Genomic DNA, 17,706 nt, shown 5'->3' with positions numbered 1-17,706 from the left:
TTGCTTTGATTTACTATCGATTTGTTTTAATCTTCACCAATTCATTGTGTATTCACTGATGCAAAGTGTCTATAAATAAGTTTTATTACATGGTTAATTGCTCAGTGATGTTCTCTTTCTCTCTCTTTCAGTGTGTGTGTGTGTGTGTGTGTGTGTGTGTGTGTGTGTGTGTGTGTGTGTGTGTGTGTGTGTGTGTGTGTGTGTGTGTGTCTCACTTGCTCCATCAGAAAATTGAAGTGCACGTATACAATAGTAAGAGACAATTATATTGTGCTAATATAAAAGGGTTATAGACAGTGCATTGAAATGATGACACATTATAGAGGCAATTTAAAGATGGACTTCTTTAAACCATATTCAATAACCACAGCATACTGAATATTATTATTTCTCTATGAACATCACCCTGCACACAAAAACACAAATTATCCAGTTATTAGCATCCAGAAAAAATGCTTAAATAATAAGCACCGAGAACTTAAAACAGAAAACCATATCACACAAAATCAAAGCTTCTACAGCCAGAGATTCCCAGTTGAACTGGCGGTTATGGTAAAGATATCAACAGAGGGCCGTTGCTATGCAAGCAAACTAAAGATGAAAATGAATGCATTCCTCTATTCTCTCGCATTTCAGCAGAGGTTGAAATATTAGGTACTTAAATACAAAGACATATATGCTGCCAACTGAAAGAACATCTTGGTTTCAGTAGCAAACAGACAGAAAGCCAGACAGTCAGTAGAGGAGGAGAGCTCAAATGAACATGCAACCGCACAGACACAAGTTAGCGTTGTGGCGCACTCATCGCCTAATATAAAGGTTTCACAGTCACCTCGCTCAGCACTGCATATGCTAAAGACTTTCCAATGTGAATGATTTACCATTGAAGCATAGATGGTTTGGACTCTCTCACTTGGTGGGTAAGTACACCACCAGGCCCATGTCTGTCGGGGGATTTAAAAGGTGGATTCTGCTTTAACCGGTTGCACATAAACTCTGCATGGGGAAAACATTTCACAGTGGGATCCAAGTGGACACGGGCAACAGCAAACTCACATTTCTGGCTTTGTGATCCATGGAGCTGGTGTGAAGGACAACTTTGATGGCTGTTTTTCCTTCTTTCAAACATCACTATGGCAACACAATTCTTTAAGCAGATTCATACTCTGCACAATTTATTTTAGTGGTACTTTTTGTGAAAATGTGTACTGTATATGGCCTCCTGTCCTGGAAACAGTGTTTGTGTGAGTTTGTCCTACCTCCAGAGATCTCGTTGGCATCCTCAGGAGGCACGACAGACTCAGTCAGCCTCTCAGGCTGAGGAAGGTCCTCTCTATCACTCTCACCTCTCTCCACTGCAGCTGATAACACAGATGAATCACATGTGAGCAGGAAGGCTCTTAGATACACATACATACATAGAGATTAAAGTAGAGGGGAATAACTCAATTGAGTACATTACAGAGAAGACAGGGGGAAAAAGTGGAGAGGAGAAAACAAGAGGAAATAGGAAAGGTTCATCTTATTATCCCTCCTTGAGTCCTCTTGCCTCAATCACTTGCCCCAGAAATGTATTGAGACTATCTTGAAGGAGGTTCAAGTTCCTTAAATTAATTTGAAGGAGTTGAGGATAGAGGAGAGAGGAGGCTAACAGATGGGAGGGAAGTGGGGATAAACAAGAGAAGCCTATGTAGACCTCATACTTAAAGGACTGTGTTTAAAAGTGACACTTCAGCGAACAAGGATGTAACATTTCCAAATTGAGGATTTCTCTGTCATTGCATCTATCCCTCGTGTCTTACAAGTATGGACTCAGACGCGAAGATTAGATGAAAGTGAGGGAAACAATATTGCAAAATAAGGTAATTGGGATAATCCCAGGAGGAAACAAGAGGAGGGAGAGAGATATTAAGAAAACAAGAAGAGTGGGGGAAGAGGAGAGGAAATAAGACTTTAAAACATTAGAAAGGAACAGAGTATAGGGGAGGTACAAACTGCAGCAATATAATACAATAGAAGAAAGAAAAGACAAATGAACACACCTTTAAATCTGCCCTGAAGCGGTCTGCTCTGCTCACTGCCTCTGACACTGATCACACTGACAGTGTAGTCCTGAGAGGAGCTGTAGTCTGTTATCAGCACCTTGGTGTCCGATTTAGATATTATGATCTCCTTCTGCTCACCACCTGACAGAGAAAGAGAAGATTATGGATATTAGATTTGTTTTTCTTGTTGCTAGATCAGTTGCTTAGAAGCAAAATATTGATATTATAATTGCTGAGAAAAATCAAGTACATTAGGCAGGAGAGCTGATAGACTGTCCTTATTCTGAAAGTAGGTCAACATTATGTTCAAAGTCAAATTATGTTATCATAGATGTATGTGGGTGTACATGTCTTTGTGAAGAGCATCTATCTATCTTTAAAAAAAAGCTCCAAAGCTGAGAAATGTCGTGGTCCAAAGTCATTTGGTTTTTGATGATGTTGTTATTTCTACGGCCTCTAGTAAAACTTAGAGATTAAAGGTTAATGTAGGCTTTTTAAGTTAGAAAAATACAATATGTTCCTTGAAATATATTGTGGATCCTCCCAAAGAAACCCAATTTGTGAAAGTGTGTGTGTGTGTTTGTGTGCCTGCCTGCGTATTCTCCTTAGCAGTAAATCCCCATCAGGCCAACAGTTGACATTATCATCCCATTTTAATTTTGACCCTGCAATCAATGCTGCCATCAATAACGTTGTGCATGCTTTCTCAGCTCTTCTGTCACGTGTGCCTGCAGAGTGATGACTAATGATGCCTTAAGGGGGAGAGAGATAAATCCTGCTGAAGGGGACAGCAGGTCAGGTGAGGTAACGGCATGGATCATTGTTCACACCACATACCGGAACCTAGTCAGTGCTGGGGAACATAACTGCTGTCAATCAACCAAATTGCTGCACTTAAAGTGAAGGGCAGGCATTCCCGGGGTCACCATATGACAGCAGTACCACTGAGAGTACTTGTCTCAGGTTTCTTAGGGCCCCACTTTAAACCTTTTCCTTAACTCTCTTTTATCACTGAAATTGATTTATTAGGTGGCTGTATACCCGTTTCATTGTGGGCGTTTTTGGCTTGTCATAGCCATAAAGGCACAGGTGTAGTGGATAACATAAACAATGATTGCATAGGTAGTAAAGCTCAACAAAAGCTTAACTACTATGCTTATTAAACGTACCCAAAGAGAAATGTTAAAATGGCTATTAGTTCAGCACTTCACATACAGCATCTCCACTGGTTGCCTGACAAACTTGCACTGATGGCAAAATGCTGGGAAGTCAATGTACCAGGCCAAGAAGTATTTATAGCAATAAACTCCCCATAAAACTGCATATTCCCATTTGTACATGCCTGTTTTTGCAAGGATTAAACAAATGAGGTTCAACATGTTTATTTGTGACCTTTAGAGGTGAACTTTGGGAAGATCAGGCTAGCTTTTTACCCTGTTTTCAGTTGTTATGCTAACCTGTATAAACTCCAGGCCATGGGCACATACTAAGTGCATAGACAAAAACAATGGCATTGATATTATCATGAAACGCCTGACAGTAAAACACATAGGCCTACATGTATTTCCCAAAACCTTGAACTAATTATTTAAATTAGTCAAAAGTCTTAAAACATGTTTAAGTTCAAACAACATTTCCTAAGTGTTTCGTTTTCATGATATTTAAAACAGCTTGCGGTCTGTGGGATGACTCAATTGTGGAAAAGTAAAACCCATAAAAAAACATCTTCTTTCCATATTAAGTTGAATTAGGTATTGGCAAACAACTGATGCTTGACTAGGTTTTTTAATTATTGTCACACTCATTTTGAACTAGAACAAATAGTTTTTAAAGTTGGCTTGAAGTGCATTAGTTTACAATATGCTTAACATGAATACTTTTCCCAAACCAAACGTCATCTTTCAAACTATATTCTCCTCCTGAAAAGTCTTAAAATGGACTATGATGAATCTCACCTTTGCGTTGCTTGTTTGTCGCTAAATAATTGTTTCATACTTTGGCGAAGTGATGATCCGCCCTACTCTGTCTCTGATTGGATAGAACTTGTCACCTGAGTCGGTTGATTGGTTAGATTTAGGCATGAGGAAGGAGATTGGTTAAGGTTAGTTTTAGAATATCATGGTAAGCCAATCAGAGGCGGCCTGGGCCTGGGCTTGTCACTCTGATGACAGCAAACATTTTACTTTTGAATTGATAGAAAAATTACTACTTCACACAGAATTATTAATGTGATAGGTAGCCAAAGAGCCGACCTACAACAATGCGGTTAAAATGTTTCATCCAGATATATGGATCTGCTGCCTGTTAAATAAATCTGAACATTATTATGCAATCTGCACTGCTGCCATTAATACCTAATCCTATTTTAAAACCTGGACCTAAATTATTCCTCTAAACCAGGGCTCTCCAACACGTCGATCGCGAGCTACCGGTATTTCGCGGGCAGCTTTCAGTTGATAAATACTTGTGTAAAGTTTGTGAAGGCAGGAGGAAAGCTTCCGCGATCACCGTCTCCTCTCCGTTCCTCCAAACCCCGCCCCCTCCCTGAAAATAATGAGTGACAGGCTGATAGAAACTTTATTATTCACTTAAAGGTGGGGTAGGTAATTTTGGAGAAACCAGCTCGAGATCGCTAGAATTTGAAAATACACAGCCGGAAAAAATCTGCCACTTCCTTACAGAGCCCCTCCTCCAACACACACGAACGCGCACATGACCAATGAGGGCACGAGATAAGTTTGTGCCCCGATGGAAGGCTGACAGGCAGGTAGGCCATCCAGTTATTTTAGCCGGCCGGCTAAAATGATTGGTCGTGCTTTTTACAGTATTACGGCTTCCACAGATGACATTTTTTTATGGATTTTTTGTCAAAGCACTTAAGATATTTATTGCTATCGGGATGTTAAGAGCATTCCATGGAATATAACAAAAAGTGTATCTCGAGCCGGTTTCTCAAACTTACCTACCCCACCTTTAATCACTGATTGAGATATGATGAAGCTAACTTAATCTCATACATTCATGGGATTTATGTTACAGTAAGACAGAGAATGTAAGTGTGCATCCACATGCACTATTTTTGTTTTTATAATGCTGTTGTAAATACTCCTGTTGTCTGCTGTGTTCAGACTTAAAGGACACATGTCATGCTTTTCCGGTTATTACCCGTCCCCTTGTGTGTTATGAAGGTTTTTATGCATGTAAACAGTGTGCAGAGTCAAAACCCTCAAAGTACACCCTGTAGCGAGTAAAACTCTAACACAGAAAATACCTCCCCAAAACGCCTCGTTGGAGATACGTCATAGTCCATTTGATTCTTCCGGGTACAGGGTGACGTAACCCCGTACCCGGAACGAAATGGACCAATCAGTGGAGCCATTACGTTACGTCCGCGGAGCCGTTACGTTAAGCCCCCGCTGATTGGTCCAAATTGACCAATCCACGGACTTCCTCACACACACACACAGTGCAGGCAGCTCTGCTGATTTATCCTCCCTGTTGGGAGTTGGGATCGCGGCGAAATTCTCTCTGCAGACCCATTCTCACAGCGTTTATCAACCTTTTTCCTTACTCAATATCAAGCCACACTTATTGTTTTTACTTCGGCTGTGACTTTGTGTGTGCTCAGGATGAGTTTGGCTGTGTTTTGCTGTGTATCGCTAACAAGGAAACAACACCTCCACGGAGCTCAGCGCGATTCACAACGTCCCGACCAATCAGAGCACACTGGGCTCACAGGGAGGGTGGGGGCTGGAGCTATTGGAGCTACAACGAGCCGTTAAAGGCAGAGAGTGAAATTCAGTGAATACACGTAGTTTACAGAGATGCTGTATGAGAAACCAATGTGAGTTTGGAAAATTGCACAATATAAATCTATTCTAGTAGACCTCAACAATGGAATTATGATCAGTGGAAATGGCCATGACATGTGTGTGATGCCACATTCAAGACATTCACTGTCTTTTTTTTTAACATAAGACCGTTGCTAGAAGCTGCAGCTAGACTGCAGAAGTATTAGTTTTTTGTTTTTGAGGATGGAACAATTTCACACACACAGATATAGGGAGGCTAGACCTATACAATTGATTTATTATGGTTTATAATTTAATGTCAACACGAAGTAGAAGAAGAAAACGATGGCTGAACAACTGTTCAGTGTCAATCCTGTGGAGATCTCCAAAATAATGTTCAGCTTAAGTCTCAGCAAAACTCACAACATTTCTGGAGCCTTGTAGACCCAGAAAACTATAAGAACATTCACCAAGCAGCACTGAGAATGTCTGCTTTATTTGGTTCTGTTCTACATACCTTTGTGAAGCAGCATTTTCTGACATGAATGTCATGAAATCTAAATACAGTACAAGACTGACAGATGAACATTTAAATGACTCTATTAGAGTGAACCTAAGTGGGTACACTCCAGCATACACCTCTATGGTGGACTCCATGCAGCGCCAGTCATCTCACTAACTGTGAAAAAGAGTGAAATGCTTGAAAGGTGGTGATTAAGGACATTTATGTGAATGTTCAGTGATGTATGTTACTATGTAACATAATAATATGTGAGAAATCTTCGTTTTCTTGGACCTTGATGTGAAGTTAAGATGTTTGATAAGCTTTAGGTATTGCAATTTCACACATGTACAAAAGTATAGCTTAATTCAACTGATGAGGGCTATGTGAATAAATGTAAGCGATGTGATGCAAGAAGCTCTTGGCCACTTTCATTTTTTCAAAGTAGCTCTCAGATGAAGAAAGGTTGGAGACCCCTGCTCTAAACAGATGCAGCAATAACAATAAATTACAGATGCACAAAGTAAAAACTAAACTTTTATATGCTGACTTTTGCTTTATGTCCTCTGAGATTTGAAAGTAAATATAGACATCTGGCCCTGATAAACACACAAATATGCAAGTACACACAGACAAAACCCATACTATTTGAATATCATAACACATTTTTGGCAGGCTTTTTTTAACAGACTTCAAATCAGTGCTTATTTCAGTTCAAGTCATGCACTGTCAAAGAATACAGATTAAATCCACTGGACAGAGAAGCTCAGACTAAAGTAAAACACATTTTGATGCAATAAGACTTTGGTTACATTATGCTCAAAGATACAACCTAATAATCGGGTGGGGGGTTTACAGGAGACAATGTTTTTGTTTAAGTATCCAGAAAAAACATGCTACTAATTTTTCTTTGGAAAAATGACTCATCTGCTTGGACCTACAACCTAAATTCTTATCCAGTTGCACTTACATTTCTCCTTTTTAGAGAAAATCAATGGAGAAAATGTATATATTGAGTGGAAAGGTTAGTTGTCACTCAGGCAGCTTATTGTGTGATCTAAAAGGACATTTTGTTTTTAACAAAAGGACTTTGTTCGTTGTTCACCTCAACTGACCCAAAATAACTAAGATAGACATCATGGATGCAGGACAGGTATTTGTGTCCACCTTATTATCATAGAAGACTACTGTATATTATCCACATAGTGTATGGATAAAGGGAGGATGTTGTGACTGTGTCCAATTTGTTTTATTGCATTTGCTGAATGCCATTGAGCTACTGCTGCACTCCTCCCTGAGAGGAAATGGCCATACATTTCAGTTTTTGTTCTCTTTTCGGCTGTAAGATGCAGCAAGAAATTGTCAGACGAGGTGTTTCTCGCAAAGGGTAGTTTGCGAGAATGAAGTTTTATGATACAGAGTGCTTATTCAGTCCTTACTTATTCATTTTTACAATTGCTGCAAAAGTATCTTGTGCCGTGTTCAGCACCGCATTAATATTAACAAAAAGTATAAGGAAATATGGTGCACTGTGATTACTTGATGAAAGAGATGCCAATGGTAATTAGATTGATTACTGAAGGAAACAAGGTCACGGACGGATTGTGTCTGTACACTGATCATCTGCTGACAGATGCAGGATAAAAGCAGGAAGTCAGATAACAATCATGCCCGCAACTCCATACAGTAATAATGCAGTTTCCCAAATGCTACTCCATCATAACTCAGAGTATTTCTTTCCAGTATACTTAGCCAAATGTGCTGACAGGCTTTAGGGATGCAACAAAACATTGCTCTGTCTCAAGCTCGGCATAGGTGCACGACAAACTTTAAGTCCTGCACATCGCTCAGGAGTGTGATCCCTTCAAAGGAGCTTTGATAAGAAGTAAATTACATAATCCTTCCTGGAGACAGAAAATCCAAGTCATAATGGGACCCTTCCCCCCAAATTGTCAAAGTTAAGTCCCAATTCTCTTTGGCATAGAGTGTGTGTGTGTGTGTGTGTGTGTGTGTGTGTGTGTGTGTGCGTGCGTGCGTGCGTGCGTGCGTGCGTGCGTGCGTGCGTGCGTGCGTGCGTGCGTGCGTGCGTGCATGTCCCACCTGGTGTGCTCTTGTAGAGGAATAGATAGCTGTCAAAGTCTCCTTTTGGCTCCTTCCATGCCACAAGAAGTTTACTTGAGCTCAGCACTTTGAAACGCAGTCTTTTCGGAACTGGAACTGAAAAACAATTAACCACAATTATATCAAGTTCAACAAAGTTAGGGAATTATTGTAAAAATACAAAATATGTTAATGAATGAAAATGTTAATTATGAAAAAGTTCCTAGCCACAAGTCATCTTGTGTTACTATGTCACTAAGTTAGTGGTTAAACCCAGAAACAACACAGAGACCAAGAGATTCACCCCAAAAAGCCAAAAATCCTACACAGCTAAAAGGCGAAATAGATAAATGGTTAGACAGAAAGACGGAGAGAGGTCTGAGTGAATTTCAATTTTGAAATTCCAGTATCCATGGGAAAAACACATACAGTAAAGCAGGTCAGCATGGCATACAGCTCAGCTTCAACTCAAAACAGCATGAAAAAGGTTTTAAGAGGCACAGGTTAGAAACACATATTTCCAGTCAAATTCTCTTCTCAAGATACATTGCAAAGACAACCGATGCAAGGAGGGATGATTTATATTTCAGTCACAACAAATGACTAGAAGAAAATAAATGAAAAGCAGTTTTTGCCTGTAACAATTCTCAAGAGTCTGATCCATACAATATTGTGGAGAAATATCAGTATCATGGATTGGTTTACAGTAGCATCGAAGAAGAGAATTTGTCTGTTTAATCTACGGCCGAGAGACAGGTAACTGAAGAGATTCAGAGAGAGCAGCAACAGAAAAATATTTTACTACATAGTCACCTCAGATGAAAACAAAAATCGCTGACATAAGCATTATGTCTGCGGCACATATCACCATTTTGTTGTTTATGTAAGTTTACATAAACAACTTATTTTGTATTTCTATGTCTACAAAGTTTCTATAAGTGAGTCAACAGTCATCCATAAATCTGATGACACTGGCAATGTACTGTAAACTTTACCTGTGGGCACTCTTCAAATCATTTCAAAGATAGGAACAGGATAATAATTTGATTCTCTTTTTGCTTTGTCAAAGAAAAATAAGCTGAATAGGTTTGAAATAATTCCTTATTTGTTTGTAATCATTGAGTGCTCTATTCATACTTATTTCTTACTGAAATTTCGTACTACAATGTTTTGTTGTCGTTTTTATTTCTGGATGTATAAAGAGCTCATTTTGCAGCAATCTAATCTAGACATACAATACAGGGAATAACTCACTGAGCTACAATTTTAAATGCCAAATGCCAAAAAATTCCTTTTTGAAGGATCACTCCCATTAACTGCTGACCCATGTTGGCAAACCTACAAAAAAGGCTGCTGATTTTCCAATAAATGGCATGTGATGAATGTTTGTAGAGTGCTCACAATGTAAAGACTGAACATCAGCCATTATGAAGAAACTGCAGAGAATATATTGGTGATATGATTTTGACAAACCTGTGCATGATTTTCACTCGCTGATGAGAACAGACTTCCATCTTTCTCAACGGAAAATCCCAATCAGGCCATAATTAGGGAGCACAGCATGTTCGTAATTATTGTTATTTTGTAAGGAGACTTGTTTGAGTTGGTCCATTAGAGAGCCAGTTTGTTAGTTGAGTGATAAATGTGATTTTAGATTCTTGAGAAGAAACCTCGGACAAAATGAATCTGGTGAAATTTACTTTTAGTATATTAATATTCTACTATGTTTCTAATGTAGTATTTATATAACTTATTAAACCTTTTTCCCCTCCTACTGTATAATCAATTATCAAGGGTAAAGAGAAAATCCTTATTTTAACCATAACTTTCCTTCCAAACATCCTTGATGCTTTAGTCATGGCATTATCTCACACATTAATGTGAAGTGCCAACATTTAAAGAAGCCAAGAGAACAGAATCCAGTCTCAAGTTGTCAAACAAGGACAACTTCTTGAACTTTTTGTGATGCTGTTTGATCATCTTGCAGAGACACGGTGCAGCACTTCACAGTTTTACATTTAGCTTGCTTCCTTTCTTAAGCAATCACCGCGCCACCTATCAAATACTCAAAATGCATAGGATGAAACGGTATAATTACACCACACAATACGGATCTATGAATAATTTAAGTCTGGGATAGGGCCGGCTGGTAGATTATTACTCTGGTATCATTTAGTGTGTGCTTGATGGTAGTTGAATTGAGTTTGCAGAAAGGGTACTAATAACAGAGTGAACATTGCTTTGAATACTTTCATCTTTGTTTTGCATGCCAATGAACACGCACACACCCACAAGGAATATAGAAATTGTGTGTAAAAAAGGAATGGGCCAACTATGACTATCTTTTATTCTGTGATTGCATGTCAAGGTCTATGAGTTGGAGGCTATTCCAATGACAGCGACAATGATTAATGAATATGGACATAATAGCTCCAACGGCTGCAGATGCTGACAGAACATGAGGGTCTCCGATATGAATTACCCTTTACAAAACGTCCACGTCTGATCTTGTTTACCACCATACAGCCATAGATACTCACACACTCTCCCTGAATCTAGGCATCACGATTATGAAACCAATTAGACATCCTCAAGATTGTAGACTCCCTGGAAAGATGGCTTAAACTCTCCACTCTAAACTAACAGAGTTTAAAGCTATGAATGGTGCAACAATATATCATGCAAACCAGAGCCGTTTATCTCAAAGAGTCACACGGCTGGAAGCAGCGAGCCCCCCACAGCTCCATGCAGAAGTTTCTTGCCAGGTAATGAGTGCAAGTCCAGCCATTTGGCAGGACTTTGGCGGGAACTGCTTAGCAACACATTTTAGCTCCAGTAAATAGTCTCGGAGTCAGTGAAGCCTCAATGAAGCCATTACAAAATCCCCAGCGCCAGAAAATCCATCCATCAAACCCATCAAAACTACATTTATCATGTTTTCACTGCAGCTGAACCTTTATTCAAAGATGCTCAAAAAAATAGGGTCTAATTTGAAGTAGGAACTTCTAATCTCCTCACTCTTCAGGGAGTGTGAACAAGAAAAACCTTTTGACTGCAGGCCCAGTATGAAGTGAAATTAAGTGGGTTTGAGCGCTACAGGCACAGCTTGACGCCCCCAGTTTGAGAAGGGATGACTCTTCCAGGATTAGCAGCAGTGAAAACTAGCAGGGATTTCTGGATACAGTTAGCAAATGCTATCCAATCCTCTGCTTCACTTCATCTCCTCTCCCCATCCCTCCCCTGGTTCCTTGCTGTTTCAACTTCCATCCCCATCTTCTGATTTGGCTCGCCGTCCTGCTCGATGTTGGCTTCTTTTTGTCATGTTACTCTCGCTTACAATTAACTCTCTTGTTCTTCTTGCCATTTCCTTAATTCTTCCTCTTTCTTTACTCAACAGTCTCTTCATTCAACTGTCTTTGTTGCTCTGTTTCGCTTCATGTCTTTTCTTTGTCTCGTCTGAGATTTCTGGCTTTTGTCAATTTCCCTTTTCAGTGCCAGTTGAATATTTCCCATCCTCTCTAACCACTAACTCTAACTTCTCTCTCCACTCCTTACTAGAATCTTTCTCATCTCCTCATCCATTTCGTCCTTTCATTGTTTCCTATTGTCTCCTGTTTACAACATTGTAGTTCCTTTCTTTTGTTTCTTCCTGTCTCTCCTCTTTTCTGTTCTTCTGTTTCTTTGTACTTCCCTGTTTGCCTCTCTACAGATTACCCCCAATACTGACTCCATAGTGAGTATTCAGGCTCCAGTAGATTCACTAATACGTAGGATTTACAGATGACAACTGTGTGCTTGCTCTGTCACCACAAGATCGTACTGTACATGAAGGGGATGGGGGAAGTGTGTGTACAAGTGTGTAAGAGTGTGTATTTAGAGCCTATCTGACGCTGCAGCACACATCGTTAGATGAGTCCTGCGTCTCGAGAACGGTCTGTTCACAGAGATAGCACTTAACCCAAATCCACTCTAGCTTTTTCTTTCCACCTCTTTTTTATCTCCTCTGCTGCTCTCATAGAACACTTTACTCTTTTATCACATCTCTTCATGTTATCCTTGGGTTTAAACTCTCTTCCTTCTCTCCGTCTCTCCTCTTTCCTTCAAGTCTGCTCTCATCCTATCTCCTCCTCTGCACCCCTCTTCCCGGTTCTTTAACGCCTTTTTTTTCTCTTTCATCGCTTTACCTGTGTAAGTGATGCCTTTCCCTCAACTCTTATCTCTCCGCTGCATTGTGTGTGCACAGTGTGTGTGCACAGTGTGTGTGTGTGTGTGTGTGTGTGCGTGCGAGTGTGAAATCTCTCTTAAGGACTGGCTGATTATTAAGAGGCTGTTGATCCGCCCCCATGTGCAGTCTGGTGAAGGAAGCCATAATATGTTGCATGTCTGCACGGGAGAAGATAATAACCAACAAAATACTCAACTAGTTTAATTTAGCAGGAAATTAATGACATTAAATACAAATTAAATATTTTATTCTAGAATTTGTCATTCTGACACAGACCCTTTACCAGGTCTAAGTCCCTGTCTTTAAAGGTAACTGTTTCCAGCAATACTTTTTTTTTAACAATCTCATCATAACCAATATAGATTGTGATCAGAACAACAACAAAATACCCAAGTTGTTAAATTATAAATAATGGAATTGTGTTTAACTAAGATAAGGAAGTTTCTTTAACTGGGACATTTTAGAAAAACTCCATTTGTTATAATCTCAGGCAACTTGCAGAAAACTGCAGCAGCAAGATAAGTGTGATTTTACACGTGTGATTTTACACATGTAATTTTCTTCACTCTGGCAGATTTTCACAGTTGTTTCAAGAAAACCAGGACCCAAGAAGCCTTCGAACAACTTTGTACTACAACAATATGTACTGAACCGTGAGCCATTTCAGGCTCTGCACGCTATTACACTTTGTACATTTTAGGAGGACTGTCTAGGTTCCAAAACGCTAGTATGCTATTTTATGCTTTTCACACAGCAAATATTTCACCTGAAAACGATTTGTCCTACCCACACTGTATAAATTGGCATATGAATGCATATTGGATGAAGAAAGAGCTGGAAATCCAGAGTTATAACATTAGAAATTGTGCCCTCTCTTTCCTGCATTGCCAAAGCCTTGTATTTAAAAAAAAATCATTATTAGCTTATGTTCCCATTAAATAAAGTTTATTCAATTTATTTACATTTACAATGATTCATGCTCCATTGAGTTTAAAGTGGCTGGCGATTATTACATGTTGGATTACCAGTGGTCAAGGTTTGGATATTTTAGCATTTTTATAATTCAAAATAGGTTGTTCCATCTCATCTTCTCTTTTGTTTATGAATAAAGGATTTCTCATCTTTGGCTTCTCTCCCTGTTCATTACATCTGAAATTATTGGCTGACACTTTCACTCATACTAATTCACCAGGCTGCCCTCTAACCAGACACACTGGGCACAAAAACACACAAAACACACACACACACACACACACACACACACACACACACACACACACACACACACACACACACACACACACACACACACACACACACACACACACACACACACACACACACACACACACACACACACACACACACACACACACACACACACACACACACACACACACACAAATACAAACTTGCAATATCCTTGATAATGTGCTAGAGCACATAATCTTATGTGATGTGTCCTGCAGCACGGTATTGACCCGGGCTTTCAGACAATCAACCAAATCAATGACAATAATTAACTGTGCAAACAGTAAGCACAAACAAACATAAGGACAACCCAGACACATTTAGCATATTAACAATGATACCTTATCTAGGGAACAGAAATGACTATAATGTTTAATTAAAGATAAGAAAAGACAAAATCAGATGTAACAGTGGCAGACTTCCTACATGGCATCGTACCTCCATGTATACTCATTTTTCACTGCTGTATTGGAAAGTGCATCACAAGTGCACTGGAGTTTTACATGCAGTGCAGACTGCATTCTCCCATTCTTGTCTAGTACAAAAAGATTTCAGATGCGGTAATTTAAACTAAATATCTTTAGGAAATATAATGCTGCCAATAATATAAATGTTTTAGCTGAGGTGCTTTGTGTGGCAATGTGTGTCTGTCTGTCTTGTCAAGACTTAGTGCAGACTAAAATAGACTTAGTGCAGACTAAAATAATGAAAATGAAAAATAATCACTGGATTCCGAAGATTGCTTATCAATTCAATTGAATTTCCCTCTCACATATTTACCAAAATAAATATGAAGGGTATTTTTATAAAATAAGCACAATTGCTCAATGACAATCACGATTTCTTGATTAGGGTGAAGTTATGCACCATCAAGAAATGTTCTTTGACTTAAATTAGCTTATTCATAGCTTGTTAAGAATAATTGCCAGATATATTTCTTCATTAGTAATTTCTTGCTGAAAATGAACTGACCCACTCAATGGAAATGGTAGGCTAGTTCCTGACGATACCCAGACATTTGTTGTGTATACAAACATTCTCCATTGGTTTACCACACACTAATCCTCCAGCTCAAATCCCATCTGACCAGATGTTGCAGTTTATAGGGCCAAGCACAAATGAATGTCCATCACACGCACCCTAATGAAGGGATTGAGCAGGGCACACTCCCACCATGTCTGGGAGGTGGTCCATGTTCTGCTGTGATTCACTGGGATCAAATCCCAGCAAAATGTATGCTGCCACACTTCTGTCTCATCTCGAGTTTCTGCAATGAAAAACGTAACCTACAGAACGTGGGAATTGAAAAAAAAGGTTCTCAGAGAAAATTAACTGAAGAGAAAAAGAGTGAAAACGCCTTCTTTCATTTGAAAGCAATTGCTGTTTAGTAAGGACTTACACTGGTAAATAAACACAAGGCAGCCATACACAGAACCAATCAGGTTTCTAGATGATTGATTTTGAACAAATGTAAAGAGAGAAGAAAACAAATCTTTGGTTGATTTGTATGTGTAGTGTTTGTTCATTTAAAGAAGACATGCTGCTTCCCTGCTTCTCTAACACCACATCCTGGAAGGAATGTGACACACACACACACACACACACACACACACACACACACACACACACACACACACACACACACACACACACACACACACACACACACACACACACACACACACACACACACACACACACACACACACACACACGTCAGCTTAATTTTTTTAAGTGTCTCCTGGGCTCTTTTTTATATGATCTCTATCCAGACAAGCACAGTAGGTCTGATCCATTGCATTTATAAGTCTGCCAATTGCAAACACACACTCTGACAAACGGAGGCACAACACACACACACACACACACACACACACACACACACACACACACACACACACACACACACACACACACACACACACACACACACACACACACACACACACACACACACACACACACACACACACACACACAGCAGTCATTGGATTGAGAATAAAGGTCTTAGATCAGTTTGATTGAATAATCTAAATTTTCTCAGTCAAAGCATCATACAGATTTAGAGGAAATAGTGACCTCCAACATCCATTATCACTAAATAAGAGAAGATGAATGTGTAGTTTGGCTTAAGCTCTAAAGCTGATAAAGTTAATACAGTCACAGATCTTGGAGAGACGAGGAGGAGGACACGTGATACGGTGATAATGCCACACAGTGAATCATTTACACTGCAACTGGATTTTTGACTCCAGTGATCAAAAACATTGCACACAACAAACAACAATTCCCATTTTTTTATGAGACTCAGTTTGATGTAATCAGTTTAGCTGAGGTGAGGTTGATTGTGAAGCACAGTGGAGCGTTATTTATTGGGCAGCACATCGTCTAGGAAATCATAACAGCTTGAGGCGCAGCCTTACAACACGTTTATTAAACCCCCTCTGAAGCGAGGCAGCATCGGCAGCGGGGTTGCAACCACTGCCATGCTGCCAGGGTGAAATGGCATGATGATATGGAGGTGATATGATCAGGAGTGTAGGGCTGAGCCTGCACATCAAACGGAAAGGCAGCCGAGGGAGGAATGATGTGGAAACAGGGGAGGAGACACAGAGAGGTCATGTTTGTCATGAAATATTTGGAGATAAACGAGGGCAGAAAGGTGAGGGGAGAAGGGAGAGAAGAGTGAATCATCATGGGGAGAGGTTGGATGGCAGAGCTGGGAATTGAGGAAGACTTTAAAGCAATGAAATGTTGATAGTAAATATGAGCTTCTTACTTGTTTCCCCCAACCAGGGTTTGTGTGTGTATTGGTATATAAGACGGTTTTTGGACAATTAATTTTGTGCTTTTATGAGTTTCCTTCATAATAATATTTTTTTTAAATACGAAATATGTTATGGGTTAGAAAATGGAGTATGAAAGAGGATAGATGTGGGATGGGAGGTGAGAAGTGGAGAGCAAAGACGGGACAAGAGACAAAACACTTACCTTGACTCTGTGCCTTTGAGGGGAAATGGGACACTAGGACCAGTAACACCAGTGGAGCCAACAAACACCACCTATACTTTCCCATGGACAACATCCTCACAACCAGCAGTCTAGACCTGCACAAAGAGAAGGAATATTATGTTGATAAAATGCAAAGCAGAGGGAAAAATCAAGAGAGAAAGTCACTCAGAGAAAGAAAGAAGGAAAAGGGGAATTTCAGTGATTTCATGAATGCCATTCAGTTGCAGAGTTGCAAGTCGAAGAGCCACCTTGCCCACGCGACCCCAAAACGCTGATCTGGAGTCAGTTAACTCCTGTCTGATATTCACTTTGATACAATTACAGAGCAGCAGTTTGCGAGTCTAGACTGACCGCAGAGCAGCGGTCGAGCCTCCCGCCCACACTTGGGAGCAATAACAGTGGAGGACTTTGTTTGAGGGAAGAGAGGAGAAGCAGTGAACAAAGTAGCTGACAGAAAGAAAGATGGAGGACAAACAGTGTGATAGACAGACGGGGAGAGAGCAGTTTGATTGACAGTTCAGCGAGGGCAAACACAACAGCTGCTCTTCTCACTATCTCCTTCTCTCACCCCTCACTTTTTGTTCTCTGCAGCCTCCCTTTTTCTCCAGCCTGCCGCTCATTATCACACACCAGGGATGGACACAGACAGACACACTTCATCATATCTCTCCTTGGGAAACATACACTCGCTGAATAAAACAGCACGTGCAACAAAAGTAGTTTCAGGATTCAATCATTGTCTGATAGAAGGAACCTTCTGGTTGTATTATTATGACAGCC

The 17,706-nt window shown here is 39.9% G+C and overlaps 1 protein-coding gene across 1 annotated transcript in view; it reads right to left on the bottom strand.

The window, feature by feature from the left end:
* The window catches only part of col14a1a (collagen, type XIV, alpha 1a), a 119,274-nt gene extending 102,275 nt beyond the window's left edge, over positions 1-16,999 (bottom strand). The window contains 4 exon segments of the mRNA XM_034128030.1: positions 1,260-1,355; positions 2,043-2,186; positions 8,439-8,555; positions 16,906-16,999. Of these exon segments, the coding sequence (XP_033983921.1) occupies positions 1,260-1,355; positions 2,043-2,186; positions 8,439-8,555; positions 16,906-16,999 (451 nt within the window).
* Between the last annotated feature and the right edge of the window lie 707 nt (positions 17,000-17,706).

This window comes from Trematomus bernacchii, unplaced genomic scaffold, assembly GCF_902827165.1.
Source record: "Trematomus bernacchii unplaced genomic scaffold, fTreBer1.1, whole genome shotgun sequence".
Lineage (NCBI taxonomy): Eukaryota > Metazoa > Chordata > Actinopteri > Perciformes > Nototheniidae > Trematomus > Trematomus bernacchii.
Note: the sequence above shows the minus strand (reverse complement) of the source record. Positions and strands in the feature narration are given on the sequence as shown.